Source organism: Mastigoproctus giganteus, chromosome 1 (assembly GCF_048544385.1).
Source record: "Mastigoproctus giganteus isolate SK-2022 chromosome 1, ASM4854438v1, whole genome shotgun sequence".
In the NCBI taxonomy this organism is placed as follows: Eukaryota; Metazoa; Arthropoda; class Arachnida; order Uropygi; family Thelyphonidae; genus Mastigoproctus; species Mastigoproctus giganteus.
Window position 1 is genome coordinate 222,962,205 of NC_143575.1, and position 23,706 is coordinate 222,985,910.

General features: G+C 36.7%; 1 protein-coding gene across 1 annotated transcript in view; it reads left to right on the forward strand.

Annotated features, from left to right (window-relative positions):
• The window catches only part of RfC3 (replication factor C subunit RfC3), a 144,641-nt gene that overhangs the window by 66,806 nt on the left and 54,129 nt on the right, over positions 1–23,706 (forward strand). Inside the window, exons 6-7 of the mRNA XM_090384506.1 lie at positions 177–336; positions 12,336–12,417. Of these exons, the coding sequence (XP_090240632.1) occupies positions 177–336; positions 12,336–12,417 (242 nt within the window). The remainder of the gene's footprint in view (positions 1–176; positions 337–12,335; positions 12,418–23,706) is intronic.

The following is a 23,706-nucleotide window of genomic DNA, read 5'->3' on the forward strand; positions in this document are numbered from 1 at the left end:
GTGATGCACTTTCTTTGAACACTAGTGTATATTTTTAACTTGTAGGCTATTTTACCCACTCTTAGTTTTTCATAAGCTTTTCTTTAATAGAAAATGGTTTCATTAAATAAATTTTGAGGTACATCTTATTTTGTTATTTTCATTCCATGTTACTCCTTTTATTTTTTCTTTTTCAGTGATAGAAAAGTTTACAGACAATACAAGATTCTGCATTATTTGTAATTATTTATCTAAGATTATCCCAGCTCTTCAGTCTAGATGTACAAGGTTCCGTTTTGCACCACTCTCAGCAAAACAAATGCTTCCTCGTTTAGAGTTTGTTATTGAACAAGAAAGGTGATGTATTTTTTTTAAATTTTACGATGAATATTTATTTTTTTATAAGACAATCATTAGATTGAACACTTGTTATTGGTTGTATCTGCAGTGAATTATATTCTTTCAAATAATCTTAATCATCGGTAGTATTAGAAGTTTTCTGAGTATTACTGAAACTCCTGAAAATATGTATATACTCTATTGGACATATATGTACTAAAATGAAACATTTTTAAGATATTTAAGGTAACTAAGATATTTATAATAACTTAGTTACCTCAATCCCCCCCCTCTACGTTGGTACTGTCACTAGTTCTTTGAATATTGTGCAAAATGTCGGAATCACTTGGATATTCAGCTACTGACCATGTAAACATAGAAAGGGGAAATTTACTGAAACACGTGGAACCACAACACAGGTTGACCAGAAGCTATTATCCGTGTCGGGAATCTTCTTAATCCTCTGACTGGCTATGGAAAGCAGATTGACAAGCGCGACTTCTCGGTATGTAACTGCATAGGTTTTACTGACACCACTAACATTGTGAAACAGCAATCCCTTTCACCCTTAATTCGCTCTTTCTAATTGCCTAAAGGCCAGAGGTCAGAACAGTGCGTACAAAGTTGTGTCTCGTAATCCGTTCGTTACATGGAAATTTTCTTCGTTCAACAGAAACTATATTAAATGTAATTACGAAGGGGAATTCAAAAAAATTCTCTATAAAGAAATTGGTTAAACACAGGTCCAACTGTAAAAAAATCAAAAATTAAGCAATTTTAAAATGCATAACTGATCAAATGCTGGGGATGGTGTCCCACTCGTCCCACGTAGTTTCGGCTCTGGATACTCAATAATTGCATTCAGGATTTCATTTGTAAAATAAATGATCGTCTCAGCAATGGGCTCACATATTTTCAAATAAAATAACAATGGGCTCTCGTGAGCCCACTATAGCTCACCACTGATTATATAACTTGGTTGTGTGGAAATAAATCTGTTTTGTGTGTAAATTAAGTAGCTGTTAACAGAATAGATTTATCATGAAGCTGCTTCAGGAGCTTCTTTCTTGTTTTTTATACTAACTTACGAACAAGTTAAAAAAAATGAAAGATATAAAAATTTTATCACATCCATGCTTGAATTAATAGTCTCAACATTCTGAAAATCAGTGTTTGTGTGTTATGCCTTATATTTCTTTTTATGCAGATTCCATGGCTAATATTTTCCTTAAATAGAGACTTATTTCTGCGAGCATGTGTGCGCAATGCGCGCGCACACACACACACACAATCTATTTAATTTCATACAACCAAGGTAACATTTTCCAACTGTAATCAAACATATTTTTTCAGTTATACTCAAACACTCGGCATTTTCTCTCTACAACTCTCACCTTACATCAAGATGGTCACCACCACATGTAGTGTTATTAGCAAGAGCAGTTAGCACTTAGTTACAAAATACCAAAAGCGATAATGCAAAAACAAGAGGCCCCGGGTGCCAAGCGAATGTGACTGAGCGATTTCTCTGTGCTGTTACTGCGATTTTCCAAAAGTGATCTATAGTTATTTTACGTTCTTGTCGTTAATAAATTTATTCATTTAAAAACAGCTCTTGTAAAAAAAACACTTGTACAGAGCAAGAAAGGAAAGGCACCTTTCTTTATTTCTTCTAGTTTACTACTAACCACTTACTACTTTTCGCTTGGTCACACCAGGCACTGCTCCTGCCTCCCCGTGGCGGGGCCGGTAACCTTGGCAGAAAAGTCCATCTGCCAGGGGCTAAGAGGAGCCAACATGGAACAAAATATGTTTCCAAATTTAGAGCCGTCAAGCTGTCGGCCAACCACAGAAAATGACCATGACCATGATTCGTCGCAAGCAAAGAGGTTGAAAACCAATCCCTCGGCGACAGACTTACCTGCATTCTTAATAATGCACTCACTATCTGAACAGCCTCTCAGTAAGCTATCCCCCTTTTTAATTCAAAAACATCTGGAAAGTATTGCAGGGTCTCCCAAGACGGTTAAGAGACTGCAATCAGGGGACTTACTTATTGAAACTCTGAATAGCAGGCACTCTGAGAAATTCCTAAAAAAGACAACTTTCGCTGGTATTCCAGTGAAAGTAACTCCACATGCAACCCTAAATACATCAAAGGGTGTAATATCTAGTTGGGACCTGATGAATGTGTCGGAGGAAGAAATTAAAGAAGAGCTTCAGGAACAAAATGTAATAGCTGTAAAAAAGAATAATGATAAAAAAAGAAAATATTCTCACACCTACCAGAAATATCATTCTTACTTTCAACAGTCCAATCCTGCCCTCATCAGTAAAAGCTGGGTATCTACTTTGCCGCACTCGTCCTTTCATACCAAATCCGTTGAGATGTTATAAATGCCAAAAGTATGGCCACTCTCAAACGACATGCAGAAGCAACCCAGTTTGTCCCAACTGTGGATCCTCCGATCACATTCAAAGTGATTGTGTGGCGAAAGAAATGATATGTCCCAACTGCAAAGGGAACCATCCGGCCTACTCTAAGACGTGTGAGAGGTGGAAAACAGAGAAAAAGATTGTAAAATATAAAGTTGAAAACAGAGTTAGTTATCAAGAGGCAAGAAAATTAATTGCACCCAGTATGCCTAACCGTACCTATGCCAATATTGCAAAAAAATCCCAAACCATTGCCACACAAACCGATGTTACTGTTCCTTCAAACACTTCCATCTCTGACTGGGCTCGAGCTGTCCTCTCTCAGCAACAGTCCAGTGCCGTTAAGCACTCAGACCAAGCAAATAATACGCCTCTCACAAATTACCAGCAAAATCTCAATCTCCGCCAGTGAATGCCACTACAAATAAAGATAGTTCGACTTTGAAAAAGATTATCCAGGACAAATCCATGGAGGCAGAGTATCCACCCAAACAGGAAGATCCAATTCTGGAAATATTTGCTGAAGAAGAGATGGACACTGGTCGCCCTTCCTTCCCGAAAAGAGACAAACCAAAGCCAGAACGCCATAAGACAGCCACATCAGGTACAGCTTCTTCCTCTAAATTCAAATAATGTCTAACATCTTACAATGGAATTGCAGAGGCTTTCGTGGAAACATTGACGACATCCGTTATTTAATTAATCGCTACTCTCCAGTTGGTTTCTGCCTGCAAGAAACCTATTTAACTCCTCAAATTTCCATTTCCGTCAAAAACTACTCGGTCTATAGGCGAGATCGGAATATATCCGATTCTGCTCGAGGTGGTGTAGCTATTTTAATTAGTACAAGGATTCCAGCTAAGCAAATTCCTCTCCAAACCCAAATCGAAGCTGTCGCTGTGCGTCTGATTACTCAAACTGCATTAACTCTAGTCTCAGTTTATCTCCCACCAAACCATGCTTACACTTATAATGATCTTAAAGAACTTTTACTGCAGCTACCCTCTCCTATCTGCCTGCTAGGGGATTTCAACGGCCACCACCCTTTATGGGGTTCATCTAAATTAGACAGACGCGGCAGATTGATTGAAACTTTACTGGAAAAAGAAAACCTCACTCTTCTTAACAGTGGCTCGCACACCCATATACAGTTACCCAATGGACAGACTTCTGCCATTGACCTATCGATTTGCTCCCCGATACTGTTTTCAGCTATGCAATGGTCCACCCTGGATGATCCCATGGGCAGTGATCATTTTCCAATTGTTTGTGATCTGTTTACTACCCAACCACAATTACAACATCCCTGTAGGAAATGGAAATTCTCTAAAGCCAATTGGGCGAAATTTCAGTCAGCAATCACTCTTGACAAAAAAACTATTCAACTACAGCCCATTGATGAAGTTACTGATTATATTACATCCCGCCTTTTAGTTGCAACTAAGTACTCAACTCCGTTATCAAATCCCCCGTCCCGACGGCATTTCAATTACTGGTGGAACGAAGAGTGCACAAAAGCAAAGAAGGAAAAAAATAAAGCATTTAATTTATTCCGTCGATCTCCAACCACAGCTAATCTAATTAGCTACAAGAAACTAAGGGCAAAGGCGCGTTACATTCAAAAGCAGGCCAAGAAAGATTCTTGGACTAGGTTCGCATCAACTATCAATAGGAACACTGACTCCAGACTAATATGGCAAAAAATTAGGCAGCTTTCTGGGAAGTTTCCAACTGTTCCTTCCCCAATTCTCTCCTGCAATGGGCAAGAACTCTCTGCTCCTGTAGATATAGCCAATGCCTTGGGCAAAACTTTTGCTGAAATATCGGCTGCATCAAACTACACTCCAAAATTCCAGAAAATTAAGACTGCCAAAGAACAGAGACCTATCAACTTTCGAACCTCACTGTCACTTCCATATAATCAGCCTCTGCAATATTGTGAACTTTTACAGGCCATCAGAACAACACGAAACAGTGCCTCTGGGCCAGATGGCATATATTATGTCATGCTGCAGCATCTCGATGAGAAAAACTTACAAATGATTCTAATCTTTTTTAACCGGATCTTCCTGGAAAATATTTATCCAACCTCTTGGCACCACGCTACAGTTTTGGCATTTTTGAAACCTGGAAAAGATCCCTCCAGTTCTAATAGTTACAGACCAATATCACTGTCAAGTTGCCTTGGTAAAATTCTCGAAAAAATGATCCATAGTCGACTCACTTGGATCATTGAAACTCAACATCTACTGAGTAATTGTCAACATGGCTTTCGCAAAAACAGGTCATCCCTAGATCTGATGATCAAGGCGGAATCTGAAATTCGCAATGCCTTTGTGAAAAACGAACACCTAGTCATGGTCTCCATTGATATAGAGAAGGCATTTGATACTACCTGGCGGTATGGCATTCTCAGTGACCTATATAATCTTGGTTTACGAGGCAACCTACCCATATTTATTAGGAACTTCCTGAAGAGCCGATCTTTCCAGGTGAGATATCAAAATTCCCTTTCTGCTACATTCTCGCAGGAAGAAGGAGTACCACAAGGATCAGTTTTGAGTGCAACCTTGTTTGCCCTTAAAATTGATTCCATTACAAAAGTACTCCCAAATACTGTAGAGGCTTACCTTTACGCTGACGATCTCGCTATTTCTTGCCATTCTCAGAACATGAGATCTATCGAAAGGCAATTGCAGATGTCCCTCAATAAAGTTCAAAAGTGGGCTGAGCTCAATGGATATCGTCTTTCCCCACAGAAAACAGTTGCGATCCACTTTTGCTGTCAACGCAAATTGCATGCAGATCCTGAACTTCGGATTTCAAATTCCACCATTCCGATTGCCAGCATTATGAAATTCTTGGGACTAATCCTGGACAGTAAGCTCAACTTCTTAGATCATGTTAAATTAATACGTACTGCCTGTCTTAAAAAGATCAACATGCTAAGAGCTTTATCTGCCCTCTCTTGGGGAGCAGATCGTACAACTTTGCTGCTCTTATATAGAGCACTGATTAGATCCCGTTTAGACTATGGTGCTCCAGTTTATGATTCTGCCCGAAGGAGTGTGCTACGCTGGCTAGATCCTATTCAACATAATGCATTGCGGATTGCAATTGGTGCATACAGGACATCTCCAACTCAGAGTCTATACATTGAAGCTAATGAGCCCCCTTTGCATCTTCGTAGAAAAATGTTACTACTTAAATATGCAGCCAAAATACAGACTTGCCCTTTGCATCCTATTCAGCCATACCTTTTTAATCAACCACTAGTTAATCTCTATAGAAATAAACCAAGTAAAATCCAACCGGCTGGCCTACGGCTCCTTGAAATATCGCAGAACTGGAATGTTCCTCTCCACAATAGGCAACAGATAAAGAATTACTCTCATCCACCATGGACCACCTTTCCTCAACTGACCTCTGATACCTATTTCCTTCAATGGGGAAAGAATTGCCTACCGGCAGTGACTGTGCAACAACTCCATGCTAGCCATATTCAAACCTATGCCGACTTCTTACCGATATATACGGATGGTTCCAAATCTCTGTCAACTGTTGGAGCAGCAGCAGTGTTTCCCTCTGCTATCATATCAGCTTCTCTTCCACCCGAGTATAGCAACTTTTCAGCAGAACTGTATGCAATACAGTTAGCTCTAGAAAATTTGAATTTACATCCATCTGCAAAATACATAGTTTATACTGACTCTCTCAGCTCAATCAAAGCAATGCAGAATACATCTCAAAAGAATCACCATATTGTAATGAAAATCAGGAGTTTGTTATTGCAGATTTATGATCGTCAACAACTAGTGAAGTTTTGCTGGATTCCAGCACATTCAGGCATAAAAGGGAATGAAGTGGCTGATGTATCTGCCAAAAGTCCAAATTCAGACCTAACTTCTGTCCCTATTCCAGCGCCCGATTATAATACCTTAATTCAAGCAGCATGCCATGCACAGTGGACAGAATTATGGCATAACCAAACGAATAACAAACTTTTCCAGCTGAAACAAAACCCAAAGTTCTGGCATTCCAGCAATCAGACAGTGCGGCGGGAAGAAGTGGTACTCACACGAATGAGAATAGGACACACCCATCTGACACACCTCCACCTACTAATGGGCGATGATCCTCCTCAATGTCCACACTGCTTAGAACATCTAACAGTCAAACACATTCTGATTGACTGTCCGCAGTATCAACAACATCGAGATGCAATACTTCAAAATATGGATAATCATTCAGAAACATTGACATTATATCATGTCATTGGAGAGGATGCAAATGTTAACAAACTTTTCTGCTTTTTAAAACAAATCGGAGTGTATCATCTTTTATAAATAGGCTACAGAACTGAAACTAATTTAAACTGGATTATTTTTTAATATTCCTAAGAATAGGCGCACTATAGCCATAGCAGCTAATGCGCCAATAAACACCCATACCACACACACACGCAAAAACAAGAGAAATTTCACTTTTTTTTTTTTCTGTCTAGATTACAAGTATTAAACAGCCAGCAAATAATATCCCAAAATATGGAGGGAGGGGGAGAGTCTCTCTCTCTCTCTCTCTCTCTCTCTCTCTCTCTCTCTCTCTCTCTAACGTGTTACTGTCTGTTCATAAATGTCTACCACTATGAAATAAAGTTTATTAATATTTTAAATAAAAGTTACAAAAATACTGCACAGCATAAGGGTATCTGACTTAAATTTCTCTTGATCAGTTAATACAAGTTAACTGAGCATATTTTGGTTCCTTCAACTTCAAATTAACCAGCTTTTCTATATCTACTGGGTTATTTGTGTTATACTCCTCAGAGTATATTTTCTAGTTGAAGATCATTTAGCCAAGGCCATGGCATCATCTCAGGAAACTGTAAGGAGAATGTACTGTATTCTGTTGGGATTGAAGGTTCTTTTGCAGGTGGGTACTTTGCCCATAGGATGTGTGGCTTGGTAATTCCTTATGCAGGTTATCATGTAGGTCAAAAGATTCAAAATCTGCTATGAAATATTTCATCCAAAAGCTTCCTTATTCTCATACACAAAGCAACACTTAAGCTCTAGCTCCAGTATGAAGCTGATATTTTCATTTTGCTACAGCATAGATAATTTGGATAGTTCTCATTCCCATCTCAATTCACCAGATTCCACCATAGCCTTTTCCTGCAATTGGAAGAAGAAAAGCCCATCCCCTTCCTGGAGGAACACTAACACAGAAAGTGTCCTTAATTTCTGTTTCAAACACCAGTAAAAGTAGGCATCATTGGGATTTCATTCTGAGGGTTCTTAAAAATTTGCATCACTCAATACCTGGACCAGCTACTCAGACACATTAGACATCTGCTACAAAATAACAGCTAACCACGCAGAGTTTATTGAAGAGGCATGGAAAAGAGAGTTCGTGAATTTAGGGCCCCTTCCTCCCAAGGGTCCACACAAACAACCAACAGGCATATTATCCTTCCCTAGCATGAGTGGAATGAGAAATTCACTAGGCTGGCCAACAAGTATGGGACTGTTTACTGAGTATAACAAATATACTTATTCATTGAGTTGGCTTTGCATTAGCAGCAGCTACCTTGTGGGAGTCACCTTTCCCCATAATACAGTTTGTACACATCTTGGCATGGACTCTACAGTGTTACAGGGTATCCTGTGGTAGTGCTACCCATGCTTTGTACAGTATATCTAGTAATGCCTGCTGTCAGGTTGATGGTCGTAGCATCAAATGTCCTTTTTCATTGGGCCCAAACATGGGTTGAGATCAGATGAGTTGGATGGCCTCATATCACTTTCTCCAAATGCAGTTGCGCCCATCAGTATGATAGAGATGGAAATGGGATTCATCAGACCAGGTGGCAGGTTTCTACATGTCAGTGGTCCAGTGTTGGTGCTCATGTGCCCATGCAAGGTACAGTTTCTTGTCTTGCAGTGTATTGGTACTCGTGATGGGTGTGAACTACTATAGCCTATATGAGCTAATGTACAGCACATAATCCATGTGGATATTGGTCTTTCCATTCCTAAATTGTACTGGACCACTGTGCTGTGTTGCTGATGTGTTGCGAGATGAGACACATGCTCACCATGGGAACTGACCACACATGGCTATCCCACATGTAACCTTTGGCTGGTTGTTCAACTACCATTGATCCAATCACGGTAGACTCGTGACACCACAGAACAGGAGCACTTAACCATGCTGGCTGTTATCAAAATAATGGCACCTGCACGTCTTGCCCCATAATCACTCCACGTTCAAAGAAAGATCTTGTTGCTGACCCATTCTTTCTCACAGACACTGAAAACTGATTGCTACATATGTGAACTACATTTTATCAGCTGTTCCTGGCTTTGCACCTTCACCAGCATCACAGACCAGAGGTTTTTGCTAATTCAAAGCCAACTTAGTGGACACACTTGTTATAAGTATAACAAGTATGCTTTGTCTTATAACATAATTTGGCTGTTTACTGAGATGCAGTTTCAGTGTGATATGAAGGTAAAAGAACATCTCATCCCCCTCCCCAGACCTGGAAACCATAAACACAATCTGCAAGGCTAGTTGTACAGAAAATTGAAAACTTGCATAAAGGGACATGCCAACTATACCAGACATGGCAACAGCATCTAGTGATATAGAATTCCATGATTTTCTAAGGTTACAGACCAACCTAAAAGTCTCCAAAGTTCTTGCAGTAGAGAAACATGAGGGTAAAGACTTTGTTGAAGCCTTTTAGATTCTCTTCCATTCCTCTAACATAAACAGAAATGGTAGGAAGGATCCCACCAGATATCTCTTCCCAACAGTTCATTCCATCCGTTCTGTTCAGTCTCCTCCCTCTTGCTCTTTCCATTTCCGCTTCCAATTCTGTTACTTTGAGATGCCTGAGGCTGGTGATTTTGGAAAAATTTAAAGGTCTACTGAATCACTATCTATGGGAAGAGGGAAATGCATATATATATATATATATATACACACACACTTAAGTGAGAATAATGATAAAAAATAAACAAAAATGCCAGCAGCATGGCAAGACAGAAGAGCGAAAATTGTGTAGCCGAGTGGTCAGGAGCGGGAGTGCAGTAGCACACGCTTTTTGAGTAGATCAGGGTTCAAGCCCCTGACTGCTGAATACGGTCGATCTGCCAACCCGCAATGGACCAGCGTGGCAGATTATGGTCCATTTCTCTCAGCATGAATTGTTGAGGACGCTTCCATCCTGCAGTGGGTTGATAATGGCTGCACTTTACCTTTTTACATCGAAATTATATATTCGCTCTTCTGTCTTGCTATGCTGCTGGCATTTTTATTTATTTTTTATCATTATTCTCACTTAAGTTTATATCTCAAGCATCATGTAGAGGAAAATGCTTTTTGCTGTCTTTGATGTATGCTTTACCCCTTTTTTATGTAAGATTCAGTTTTCAATTATTTCAAACATTATTCAAATATAAGTGTATATATATATATATATATATATATATATATATAGAGAGAGAGAGAGAGAGAGAGAGAGAGAGAGTTCAGAAAATTACATTACATCCATTCTTCCTGGTTTATAACTTGTTTGCTAAGAATATTTTTACATCATTTTAAACACACCTGTGTTTTGACCTTTGTAAATGAGGGTATAAGTATTATTTATATCCGGTTTGTCATTTTATATTGTGTTTCAGTTCTATTTTTTAATAAATATTACTTCACTATGCGGTAGCCCTCGTTTTGCTCTGGTCCGATTTGCGCCGATTCGCAATAGTGCCGATCACTGACCGCAACGACATTTTTATTTTTATTTATTTATTTTTGCAATTTTTTTATAAACTGAAAGTTTAAAATCGTCAAACAAAATTTATCGGCATCATACTGTGCTATGTGTCATGCGCTGTTCATGTGATTTAGGACAATCTGAGCCAATCAGCAATTGGCCCATCCATATCAGAGACGAGAAAGATTCCTGCCCTCAAAGTAGCCACTCGTGGATGCGGGTGGTAAAGGTCAATGCGGTGAAACATTCAGTTGATGTTGTTTACGCTATTTACACGTGTTGGAAATTTATTACACTAACATTTTTTTATTAATTGTGCTATTAATAAATTAAACAATAATAGTGATAGTCGTGTGCAGTTTTTGTCAGTCGTGTAAAAAGTTTTTAATTTAAAAGAATAAAGAGACACCATGTCTGGTAAAAGTAGTTCATTGAATCCTAGTCCAATATTCGGAGGATGGAATCTGGCGAAAGCCACCCTAATGTGTGTAGGGCTATGAAAATGCCTCCATTGACTATTACTACAACTATGAAGAATGCTAATAAAATAAAACAATCGATGCAAAGTGGTAGATAAAATTTTTGGTGCCCGGAACCTAACCCTGTGATTTCCAATTGACTCCATTATATAAAGGGTTCCATTTGTACCTGTCCCTCCAGGAACCTAATCCTGACATAAATCAAGGGCTACCTGTATTGCTTATATAAAAAATACTTAAATACATAACTAAATGAAGCACTCAAGAATATTCTATGGATAAGAAATCATGCTGTCAATCACGCTTCTCTGTATATACAATTGGACTTGGCAAATCATGTCCTTAGTTGCTCATATGCCATAAAAACTAAAATCACTCACTCACCCACTCAATATATATAATAGTGAAATTATCATGTTTAGCACTTAGTTTATTGATGTATCTCCTGTGTGAAAAGTGGAGTGTGAGGGTACATGCATGTACCTATATACTACCATATATTTCGCATCTTTCGTCACCTATGACATCATTTACAATATCAACTTCCTCACTGCTATATAGGTGACAACTGCTCCAGCATTTTAACCAAACTTATTCAATATGTGCCGTGTTCATGCATTTGGTTTGAAAAAATTGTGTTACTGGCAGTTATTTTACTATTATAAACTTATATTCAGAACTCTCACCTGTGCCTACACATGATCAAATGTTGCCATTTCTTGTATTGCACGAGTCCAAATTATGGCATGCTGTATCTGGAAAATAGCAGCTATTCAAAGAACTAGTTCAGCAGCAAATAGTGCTACTCAGAGAACTTGTCTGCAGCAAATAACACCACCAGTTAACAGAGAGAGAGAGAGAGAGAGAGAGAGAGAGCGAGAGCGAGCTTTTGTGGGCTTTTTAATTCAATGCAGTGCAGTGTAACATAAGTACAATTTAGAATTTGTTTGAATTTAGAACAGCAAAATTGAAATAAACTGATTTTACTCATGAAAAATCTTTTAATCAGATTTATTCCTAAAACTGCATGAATTTTAACAGCTCATTTTGGGATGTATTATTTAGGATGTGTATCTGTATTATTTATTTAATTTTTCATAATACAGAATATTTTTTGTTAGCCTTCCGTTTGTTTGGATAATTACAACCCCCCACCCAAAAAAAAAAAAAGAAAAGAAAAAAAAAAGAGGTATCACTTGTGTTCTTCGATAATGGAGTCAAGTAGGAAGTGAAGTAGTTTTATTCCATTCATAATTCTAAATTTAACCTTAAACTTGTGTCTTTTCTATAATATTATAATAAATTAAATTATTGCTTTTTAGCTTGAATGTGTCATCTGATGGCAAGGCAGCACTGGTAGACTTGGCACAAGGAGACATGAGAAAAGCTTTGAATATAATGCAGGTATATTTTTGTAGTATTCTGTGTTTAGTATCACACTCAGCAATTGTGAAATGTATTGTCTTGGTTGTTAAATTAATTCTTTGATTTTTGTGCTTTTCTGATTTTGAGATTAAAATTAAATCTGTTATAGTATATCCTCGTTAATTCAGTATTAGGTTATTCAAAATGCGATGTATTTTGAAGTTGCTACAATTCAGCAATTAACAATATAGGATTTTATATGCATTTTAGTATGGATAATTTGAAATACATCTATGATGAAATTCAGAGTCTAAATAGGGTCCAGAGACCTCTGAATAGCTTGTCTAATTCAAAAAGTCTGCTGAAACCAACTGCAATCAAACATTCTTTTGACAAAAATTTACTACTATCCAGTATAAAGTATTGTTATATAGTATATGCCACCTTTAAGTTATACATTTCCACTCACTTCCTCCACAATTGTTTGCCAAATTGAGAACTCTCATACCTGTAACTCACAAGCATACGTGTAATCCATTTCATTTGTGCCACTGAAACCAAAATACACTGTAGTCACTAATGATAAGATTGCTCAATTTCCCAATGTGGTGCTGAACATCTTTCTTTAAGTTACTGCATGTATGTACATGCTCAGTATGAGAGAGTATGACAACGAGCATGCTTTGGAGAAAAAATACACCTTGGAGAATTAAAAAAAAAAAATTAACTCTTCTTAAGAAATTCACAATGAGATATGTGCAATCTAGAAGACTGCACATCTCATTGTTTTGTAGGTTATTATGTATAAATAAACGTACCTTGCTATTGATGAGAGAGAGCGGAGTGGGGAGGAGAGTGTTCTCTTTTTTAGTACTCTTAGTTATTCTGTAAACTTTGTAAAATCACATGAACTGCCCTTTTAAATTACAGCTACATAAGCTGGTTGCAGAGCACTTGCATGAACCAGTGACCAAGTTTAACACTACTTAAAACAACTCTGAGTGTAGGGAGATAGAAAATGTTCACTGTCTGAGTAAATTAGCCACTATTAACCATGAAAGCCACTTCAAGAGTTTTCCTCTCATTTTCAGTACTCCTTTTCCAAACTAAGATAAAAGATATAAAAAATTTTATTATATTTTTATTATTTTACATTAAAACATATACAGGGTGATTCACTACCAGTGCGACAAACTTGCAAGAGGTGTAGGGGGCACAAAGACGAATCGGAATCACGTAGCATTGTAGGGTCCGAAATACCTTCGTCATGTGGTAGAGGACGTTGAACGGGAGGTCACGTAAACAGCGATCCCGCTGGAAGTCAGCATTTGCGACCCGTTTCTGGTGAAGAAACCAAGTAGCAAAAGTCCTCCGGAGTGGATAATCCGCAGGCTCCAATGATTGGACGCATTGCAGATGGTATGAACTCATTTGGTTTGTTGACAGTATCCTCCATACAGTGGATTGGGAAATACCCAATCATTGGCCTATCGCTCGAGTACTCGGACTCGGATTGCCTTCTGTAAGACGTAGGACATTCTCCTCATTGTCTGGCGTCCTCGTTGTTTGCTCTCGATTCATGGTACTTCTCGTGAAACAACCAGTCTCACATAACCTTCTGTGCACACGTGCGAAATCGTATGATGAGGAGCACGCTTGTGCAGGAAACGTTCCTGGTACAAGAGCAGAGCATCGCACCCATTACAGTCCGCAGCTCCATACACGAGGTGCATGTCGGCCAGTTCAACGTTTGAATACTCATCCATCCTACTGCCTCAGGAACCGGTTTGCAAATGCTGACTTCCAGCGGGATCACTGTTCACACGACCTCCCGTTCAACATCCTCTACCGCATGACGAAGGCATTTCGGACCCTGCAATGCTATGTGATTCCGATTCGTCTTTGTGTCCCCTTACACCTCCTGCAAGTTTGTCGCACTGGTAGTGAATCACCCTGTATATGTATATATATATATTTTTGTTTTGTTTTGTTATTCTTTGTATATATTAGTATATAGTTGCATGTAATCTTTTCCTTTCAAGCAGTTTCAATGGTTAATTCCTTTCTTATATAGCAAATTAGTTACATGCACAAAAACACAGATGTTAATTATATAGACAAAATGTAATCAAATATACATTTTTCCAACTGTACCCCCACAGTGGGCAGTTTCTTGTTTCACTTACAGCTATTCTAAAGTACAGTAAGTCCCTGAGTTACGTAACTTCAGACTTGCGTAAATTTTTTTTCACTCAAATTTTTTTTTTTTTTTTTGGATTGTAAAATTTAAAACAGTAAAAAAAAAAAAAAAAAAGCAATCAATAACAATGAACACGGCTTGCACAAGTGAGATACAGAGTTACAAGTTTATGAAGCTTAAAAAATAGGAATGAAGAGAAGATTCTGAAAATTTATTTAAACGTGAGTTCCCGTGAGTTGAAAATAGTGTGTTTCCGGCTTAACCCTGTGAAGTTCTTTACAGAAAATTTCATTCTGACCATTATCATGGTGCTGACTAAGAGAATAAGGGACAGCGGTACTAGTAAATGTACCAAGGAAAGGAAAGCGATCAATTTGGATCAGAAAATTAAAATAATAAGGTTGTATGAAAATGGCCAAACATTAACATGTATCACATGGAATTTAGATTTGTCAGTGTCAACAGTAAACACAATAATAAAAGACAAAGATAGAATACGAAAAGCGGTGAAGGGATCGGCACCAATGAAGTCAACTATAATAACCAAGGCTGTAAAATACATATCAGTTTTTACAGTACAATAACATGCTTTTTTCTTCCTTTTATGTTTTCTTTTCTTATGTGCCACTCCAGCTACTTCACTGCTGTTCCCCGATAAAGTTTTTAATTGAACTAATTAAAAATATATAACTATTTTTCTATATATGTATATATAATTAATTGAAAAATATATAGCTATTTTGCTTCATTCTTCTGAGGATATATGTAGTTTTTGTAATTTTGACATATCAGGGATATAGTAGCAGCAATATTTTATTAGTCATTCCCAAGTTACATAAAACTCAACTTACGTAAGAAGTCCTGGAACATATCTCTTATGTATGTTAGGGACTTACTGTAATGCCAAACTTGATAACTAATTCACAAGGTGCTCTGTGACCAGCTTTACATAACTGTAATTGGCAAGAGCAGTTCATTCTGGTATGAAGAGTAATTTAGTGAATAAGTAATAGTGGTAAAAGAGAAAAATGTCACCCTTTTTTGCAAAGCGTCTCCGTAGCCAGGAGGGCAAGAGCAGCAGTGCGTAGCATGCTTCTTGATTAGACCGGGATTCGAGCCCATGACCACCAAATACGGAGGATGTGGCAAGGTCAGGGAATGACCACCGCATATCCCCAGAGCAATATGGCATTAGTTGCTAATGCTCCTAAAAACCAAATAACAATAACCCTTTTTTGCACAGATTGCAAGTATTAAACAGAATATAATATCCAAAAATATGGCTATTCTCTTTAGTAGGCATGTATAATTATACATAATATACAAAATAGCACTCTTTTTACTTAAAGCTCATGTACATCAATCTGCATGACTGGTGTGGCAGCAAAAATTAACTTATCAGTCTTTATTATTATGTGTAAGAAACTGGTTGAATTTCTCCATAGTACCACTTTTACTTTTCTTATTTATAGTGACTAAATTAAGTTAATCAATTATCACATTAGTCACAAACATCTATCACAGTGAAACTAAAATACAGGTAGTTCTCGACTTTACGAGTTAATTCGTTCCTAGTGCGTGCTCGTAAAGCAGGAATTTATTTCCCATAAACATAATGTTAAAAATAGGGGTTACGTTATCAACAACGAAATTAGTTAGCTAATTAGTTTATGTTTAAACAATGATTGATTTATCCAAAGAAATGAAAACACAGCCTGTAAAATCAAGCAAATTATACTAATAGAGAAATTATTTATGACTTACAAATGTTGAATGTTTATTCTTCATCATCATTCTAAATGCACACTCGTTGATCACTCATTATTGGCATTATGACCAATGTAGTCCATGCGCCATTAAACCCTACCACAACCAACCTCATTATTGGCTCGGCACTCGTTGGCTTGTTGCACAAGAAGTCATCTTCAGAAATGCTTCAAGAGGCATTTAAGTGTTTATTTCCAAGATAATTTTCTCTTTTCTTTATAAATTTCAATAGCATGCATAAGCATTTTTTAACAGAACACACAAATTGCAACTAACACGATTTGCACGGAGTAACAAGTTTACAAAGCTTAAAATAAAAAGGAATGAAGAGAAGATTCTAAAAATTTATTTATGTTTTTTATATGATTGAAGATTTCAGTAAAGGGCAAACACATTTCTGGTGGATATGGGTTGGCATACCCAGGGTCCTGAGCTGGATATCATCATTCTTCTCTTTCTTGATGATTCCCTTCTGCTTTTGACTCTCTCTCTCTCTCTCTCTCTCTCTCTCTCTCTCTCTCTCTCTCTCTCTCTCTCTCAGGGTAACTCGGGAATTTTTTTTTTTTTTTTTTTTTTTTTTGGCTGGTGCAGCATAAGCATCAGGCTTCCTTGCACCATATAGCTAATAATAATAATAATAACATAAAAATCCACACAATTCCAGCTATCAGTATTTTCCCAAATGCAATAACATTGAGTTTACTACCCGTTTATAATTGCTTGCAGTAACTGGAAAGTGCAAATTGTTTTTTATTATTTTATGATCATGACTTCCAAAAATGTGCTTTAAAAAAATATCACAAAGCCATTCAAAATTGGTTCTTATAACAGAACATATGATAATGATGAAAGTGTAGTGCGTTTAATGATTTGAATTGGTAAGTAATACAATTTACACTATTAAAACGACCTTTTAAGGAGCTATATAGCGAAAATTTGAACCTCCGAGGTCGTGGAATGAATTACCAAAAAACAATGTGTTATTGGGTTCACATTATGATATTTTCGCAATACGATGGTAACGGATTAATATCGTAAAGAGGGGTACATTGTATTGTATAGCAAAGCGCGTGGTTTGAAATCCGGTATTTATTAATGTTCATATTTTCGATTTTGTTGATACTTTAAAAAAAAAAAAAAAAAACTCGTAAACCCGGGAACTCATAAAGCGAAACCTGCCTGTATTCTTAACATTTTAAATGAAAGAATTGCAAAAATTCCATGTTATAATAAGAGTATTTGACTAAACTTTCAGTTGATTAATACTAGTATGTACTTATCTTGTTCAGATAGTTCAAACCCATTAATATCAAAATGACATATTTTGGACCCTTGAACTTCCTAATGTATATAGCTCGAACTTTAAACTAAATTTATCAACTTTTTTTTGTGATTTCATTTATGTTAAAAATCTCAGGATTTGACTGGATTAAAACTCAACATTATAATTCTAATACAGTCGATTCCGGTTATTTGGGACACATCGGGTAGTGCATTTTGGCCCGATTAAGTGGCTGGCCCAATTATCTGAAGTTCCACATAAAAAAAGTTAAAAATACAATGGACCCCTGCTTTACAATTGGTTCACTGTACAATCAAATCACGTTACGACGAACTCACCATAGTAAAGTACCGTTCACTATACGATGTGTAGTACGCGCCGGTAGGTCATTGTAATCACGTTTGTGAATTGAATTTTAATTTTATTAAACAGCGATTCTAATTAGCAAAATAGGAGGAATATTATCACAGGCTATAAAAGTAAAGTATATTAAGCGCAAATTTACCCTTTATTACCTTACCAATTAAAAAGTTAAATGATACGTGAAAATCGGAATAATTAATACGTACTGTAATATGTGCATACTAACTAGTTGACATTTCTGTTTACTGACATTTGTGGGTAGGGGTTAAAATTTAAAACAGTAAAAAGATAAGCAATCAATAACAAAGAACACGGCACACACAAATTACAAGTAACAGGATATGCTCAAGAACGGAGTAACAAGTTACGAAGCTTTAAAAATAGGAATGAAGAGAAGATTCTGAAAATTAATTTTTTTTATATGATTGAAGATTCCATGGAAGTGTAAACACATTTCACCATAATAACCCACAAAATTCCAGCTATCGGTATTATCGCAAATTTAATAACATCGAGTTTACTATCCGTTTATGATAGATTGCACTAACAGAAAAGCCCAATAAACAGGTGACTGCTAATTGTTTTATGATTGTGATCTCCAGAAATCCAACTGAACCACGTGGTACAGTCGAAGACAATCGTAGGGTAATCTCCAGCGCTGCGGTCTCCTGCCCCGATTCAATGGCATGTTGTCCCAATTAAGCGAAGTAAACCCTGGCTATTTTCTCGATTGGGTTCTGTTTTTTAAGATTTGTCCCAAATAAACAGCTGCCCCGATTAACCGGTGGCCCAAATAATCGGAATCCACTGTAATATCTTGATAGAACAATATTCATCTCTTATAGTATTTTATCTATCTTGGTGACTGATCCATAATGTTATATGGGAATGTAGGACTATTTTATGAAGAGAAACAAACTTATTAAAGTTGGGGTTTTTTTTTTTTTTATGTAAATAAACAGTTTTTAAATATCAGTTAGGATATTTTCTTTTCATTCCAAAGTGTAAACTTTGTTTTGCATTATCTTGGTTGCAAATATTTGTTTTCATTCTGAGTCATTTCGATACAGGATGCTTATAGATTTACTCCCTTTTTTAAATTGGGATACCTTAAAATGGTTGTATTAAAATAATTTGTTTTAATAATTTTTTCTAATGTTAATTGGCATGTTTCTACAAATAACACGAGCAAACATACCATACAGGAGAATACATTGATTGCAAATTTGTGTAAGGTCTGCCATTCACGTAATTTGTGACTGAGCTCTGCTTTCCCCCACCAGTAATACTGGTGGGGGAAAGCAGAGCTCAGTCACAAAGCAATATAAAACTATCATAGGAACTATACTGAGATTGGTTCTGTTCAAGATAAAAGTAGTAGAAAACTACTATTAAAAAGATCTCTACACGAGTGTTCTGTTGAGAAACTATCATAACTTCCTGAAGAAAGCAAGAATTTCAGGTCCCGCTAACAAGGAAGTATCTTTGATTAATGTCAAAGATAACCTAATACCATAGTTTATTGGGAGTAATCCATGAGCACTTATGGGTCCTTAAATTTTGAGTGACACAATGAATACAATGCACAAGTTATTCTGTTATTATAAAGTTATCTGGGTTTCAAATACTATCTGTGAAGATGTTTGAAACATTTTTTGCCATTTCATCAGAATGGAACGATGGTGTTTTTATGAAATGAAGCATCTCCACACATACTCTAGTGGGATGGCTTCAGTAACCAGATTTCTTTTAGGGCTTGGCCAAAATCAGTTTATACAATTAGCCAAGAAATATTGTTGCATTAAAAAAAAATAATTTAGGAAATTTTGAGAATGAAAGTGAGATGAATTTTCATCTCACTTTCATTTGTCATCAATTGAATGTCACCATCCATTTAGATTGTGACATTTTCAATTGAAATAGTTATTTTTAGATGTATGAGTAATAAAATGCTAAAGCAAGCCTATGAAACTTGTAGCATACTTCAAGATTTTGAGGTGCACAGAGGCAGTAATTTTCCTATTAAATTTTAATTTGGTATCATATTACAAATTGTATTGCTTTAAAGAGGTGGGATCTAATTGAAGTTTTTTAAGAAATCCAATGCTGGTTGTTTCCCTCCCCCCTTCTAATGTAAATTTACTATAGATTAGCATTGAAGTTTACTGACAGAGGTTGATATGGAAATCACTTCAGAGCTGCTAGTGCAAAAACTGTAGTAGATATTGATAAATAAAATCAATACAATCACATTTCTTATTTTATGAATAATACAGGAAGTCTTTGTTTGTTTCCCTGTTGTTCATCATTTTGTTAATTCATCACCACTTGTCTATCATATGCATACCATAGCACATCTGGTCATTTTGCAGTTAAATTAATTTGATTATTGTTGTTAAATTATTGAGAATTTCTAAAAAATTTCTTAAAAATTTCATAGGAAATTTAATGTTATTTTCAATTATTTAAATACTTTCAAGAATAATTTTTAAAAAGCTAAAAATATCTTCAGATGTTTTAATACACTTTTTACTATTAATTATTATTGCATATGTCTGATTGGCACCATGTCTCTAATAACCCTACAATATCGTGTTTGATATTATAGGAATCCCACATGCTTTCGCTTAGAAGGTGCCCAGTGTTGTACCCTGTAGAGCTACCATGGGATATAGCAATAGAAAATGGTGTATTTTTCAGAGCCATCAATATCTCTTTCCCTGTCTGTTCAGTTTCACTAACAGTGCTTGCTGTTATTGTTCTTCCACAACTGTATATTTTATTTATTTATTTTCTTGCTATTTTGCTACTGGGAAACATATTTTTGAATAACACACCTGCATGATTAACACAACTTGGAGGAAGATTATGTTCTGTGATAAACAATGTGAATAAACATTCAGCACATTTGGTAATGTTGTGAAATGCCACATCTATTTTTGCATTTCTTTCTGTGTATTGCACATTTTTCTTTATGGTTATTTGTGCCTCATCGTACATTTGTATGATATTGCATTTCTTGCCAACTGAAATTGAAAAATCACATCTACACACAGTACAAAAGCAAATATTGTATATGTTTGTTTTGTGTATTGCATATGTCTTCTTATGTATAAGTCTTCTGAAATTTTGGCATTTTACTGAAAGACATTGTTAATTAGCTTTGCACCACACATGTACGATGAAATGGTCACACATCACAGAGAACAGTGCTGTTATCCCTCTATTTTGCAATATAAATTACCACACCTGAAGGGCAATCATTAATGAAAATAAGCAAAAATTCTAATTCTACATAGTTTTACTTTTTAAGAAAAAACTATATTACAGTAGTGAGATAGAGAAGGGGTGAAGCTGAGTCAAAAAGATGGATTCTGTCATAAACCCAGAGAGTTTGCATAAACTTAGAGTTGGTTATATCAACAAAATTACCAATGCATATGTAAGTTTTATTTATTTTTTTTAAATTTATTTATTTAAAATAAGGTTTTAAACTTTGTTATGTTAAATTCCATTTCAGTTCTCTGCTGCTTTTCATAATTTTGAAGGCGATTTCATAAGCAGTCACTACATTAATTAACTTATGCTTCTATACAGGGGGGGAGACGATGGTCACTGTGTCTCATCTCCCCAGAATGGCTACAATATACCAATGAATGCCAGACTCTATTCAATGCTGAATGAACTTCATTGAAAATAGTGGCCCTTATGCTCTGTTTAAAATAGTGTTTAAAATTGAAAATAGTGGCCCTTATGCTCTGTTTAGTGTTTCCCCTTAATTTAGTTTCAGTAGCACTACCTCAGACAAACTATAATATAATCCATTTACTACATGCAGAGAAGTATTTGAAGAGAAATATGCATGCAGAGTATTCGAAAAATTAATTACCAATGCACCTTATGGCATTTACAGTAAAGTTATCTGTTCATAATATGTAGTAATAGTAGCAGAGGCATGTGATGCAAGAAAGCAAGTTATGTAGCATCAGCCAAAAAAAAAAAAAAAAAAATCCCATTTCACACATATATTCCCTCTAAACATTTGTTCAGTTCCTCTTTGAATTTATTTAAGCTATCAACTTCTACAACAACAGATGGAAGTTTGTTCCAGCCATCAACTACCTGCTGGCTAAAGGAAAATTTCTGCACATTATTCTACAACTGTCTTTCCTCAATTTGAATTTATGCTCCCTCAGGTGTGTAATCTGAGCAAGAGGAAGAATCCCATTGCAGGTGCCTAGTCTCCAGATGCTGCAATTTGCAGAAATTAAGCCTTTCTTGGTAAGACCACCCTTTTGTTCCCCTCACCAATTGTGTTGCCCTTCTCTGTACTCACTCAAGCAACTCTTCATCCTTCCTAAAATGGGGGCCTCCAGACCTGTACACAGTACTCAAGGTGTCACCTGACCACTGCCTTATACAAAGGGATAATCACCTCCTTTTCCCTACTAGCAAAATTCCTGTATATCATTGACAATACCCCATGACCTGCCCTGGCAGCCTGTCTGCACTGCTCAGAAAATTTCATATCTGACTGCACAATTACTCCCAGGTCTTTTTCATTTTCTACCACCTTAAGTGTAGTACCACACAGTTGGTACGTTTCTCTGGGGTTACTTCTACCCATATGCAGTACTTTGCATTTGTCAAGGTTAAACTTCAGTTGCCTCTTCTTAGCCCATCTGCCCAAATTATCTAGATCCTGTTGCAGTAGCACACTGCCATTACTGTCATTAACAACCCTGCCAACCTTTGTATCATCTGAAAACTTCGACACTAAGCCTGATATACATTCATCAATATCATTGATAAATATACAAAACAACAGTGGACCCAACACCGAACCCTGTGGGACTCCACTGATAACATTAGTCCACGAAGAGCAGCACCCATTGATTACCACCCTCTGTCTTCTCCCACTTAACCATTCTTTTATCCATTGTAGCAACATACCCTTAATACCATTCTGCTCCAATTTGTACAATTGTATAATGTATTTAGGAAGGATAGGGTGAATAGAAGGGGTGGTGGAGTAATGCTTCTTATCAGAAGCAGCCTGAGTGCAACGATAGCTTTCCTGGATTCAGACATTTCACGTGCTAGTATAGAATCTGTATGGTGTGAGATAGTTGGAAACAAAGGTATAATGCGAGTAGGAGTAATATACAGACCAGGTGATTGTGAAGTTCTACGGTGGATGATGATGAGAGAGGTAGCAGCAGTAAAAGGCAAAGGAATGGGTTTTAATTTCAGAAAAGGAAATTACGATGCCTTAAGGTACTACATAGCCTCTATTAACTGGGAAGATATTGCACAGAGAATGCATACATTTGAACTGTGGTATGCTTTTAAAACATTAATCACAGATGCCTTGAATCCGTATTTACCATTAAAAAAATACTCCACGAGGAGGGTTCCAAGTTGGATAAATAGTGAAGTTGCCACATTACTTGAGCAGAAAAAGGTGGCATGGAAAGGTTACAGAGCAATAAAAAGTACTGAAGCCTATAACAGCTACAAGATGATCTGTAATAGAGCCACAGAAAAGGTTCGACAGGCAAAGGAAGTTTATGAGAAATCACTAGCAAACAGAGCAAAGAGGGGGGGGATAAGGAATTCTTCACATATATAAATGCCAAGAAGAGCAGGACAAACCAGATCGGACCTTTACGCAAGGGAAAGGGGATAGTATTAAATACACCAGCTGCCATTGCAG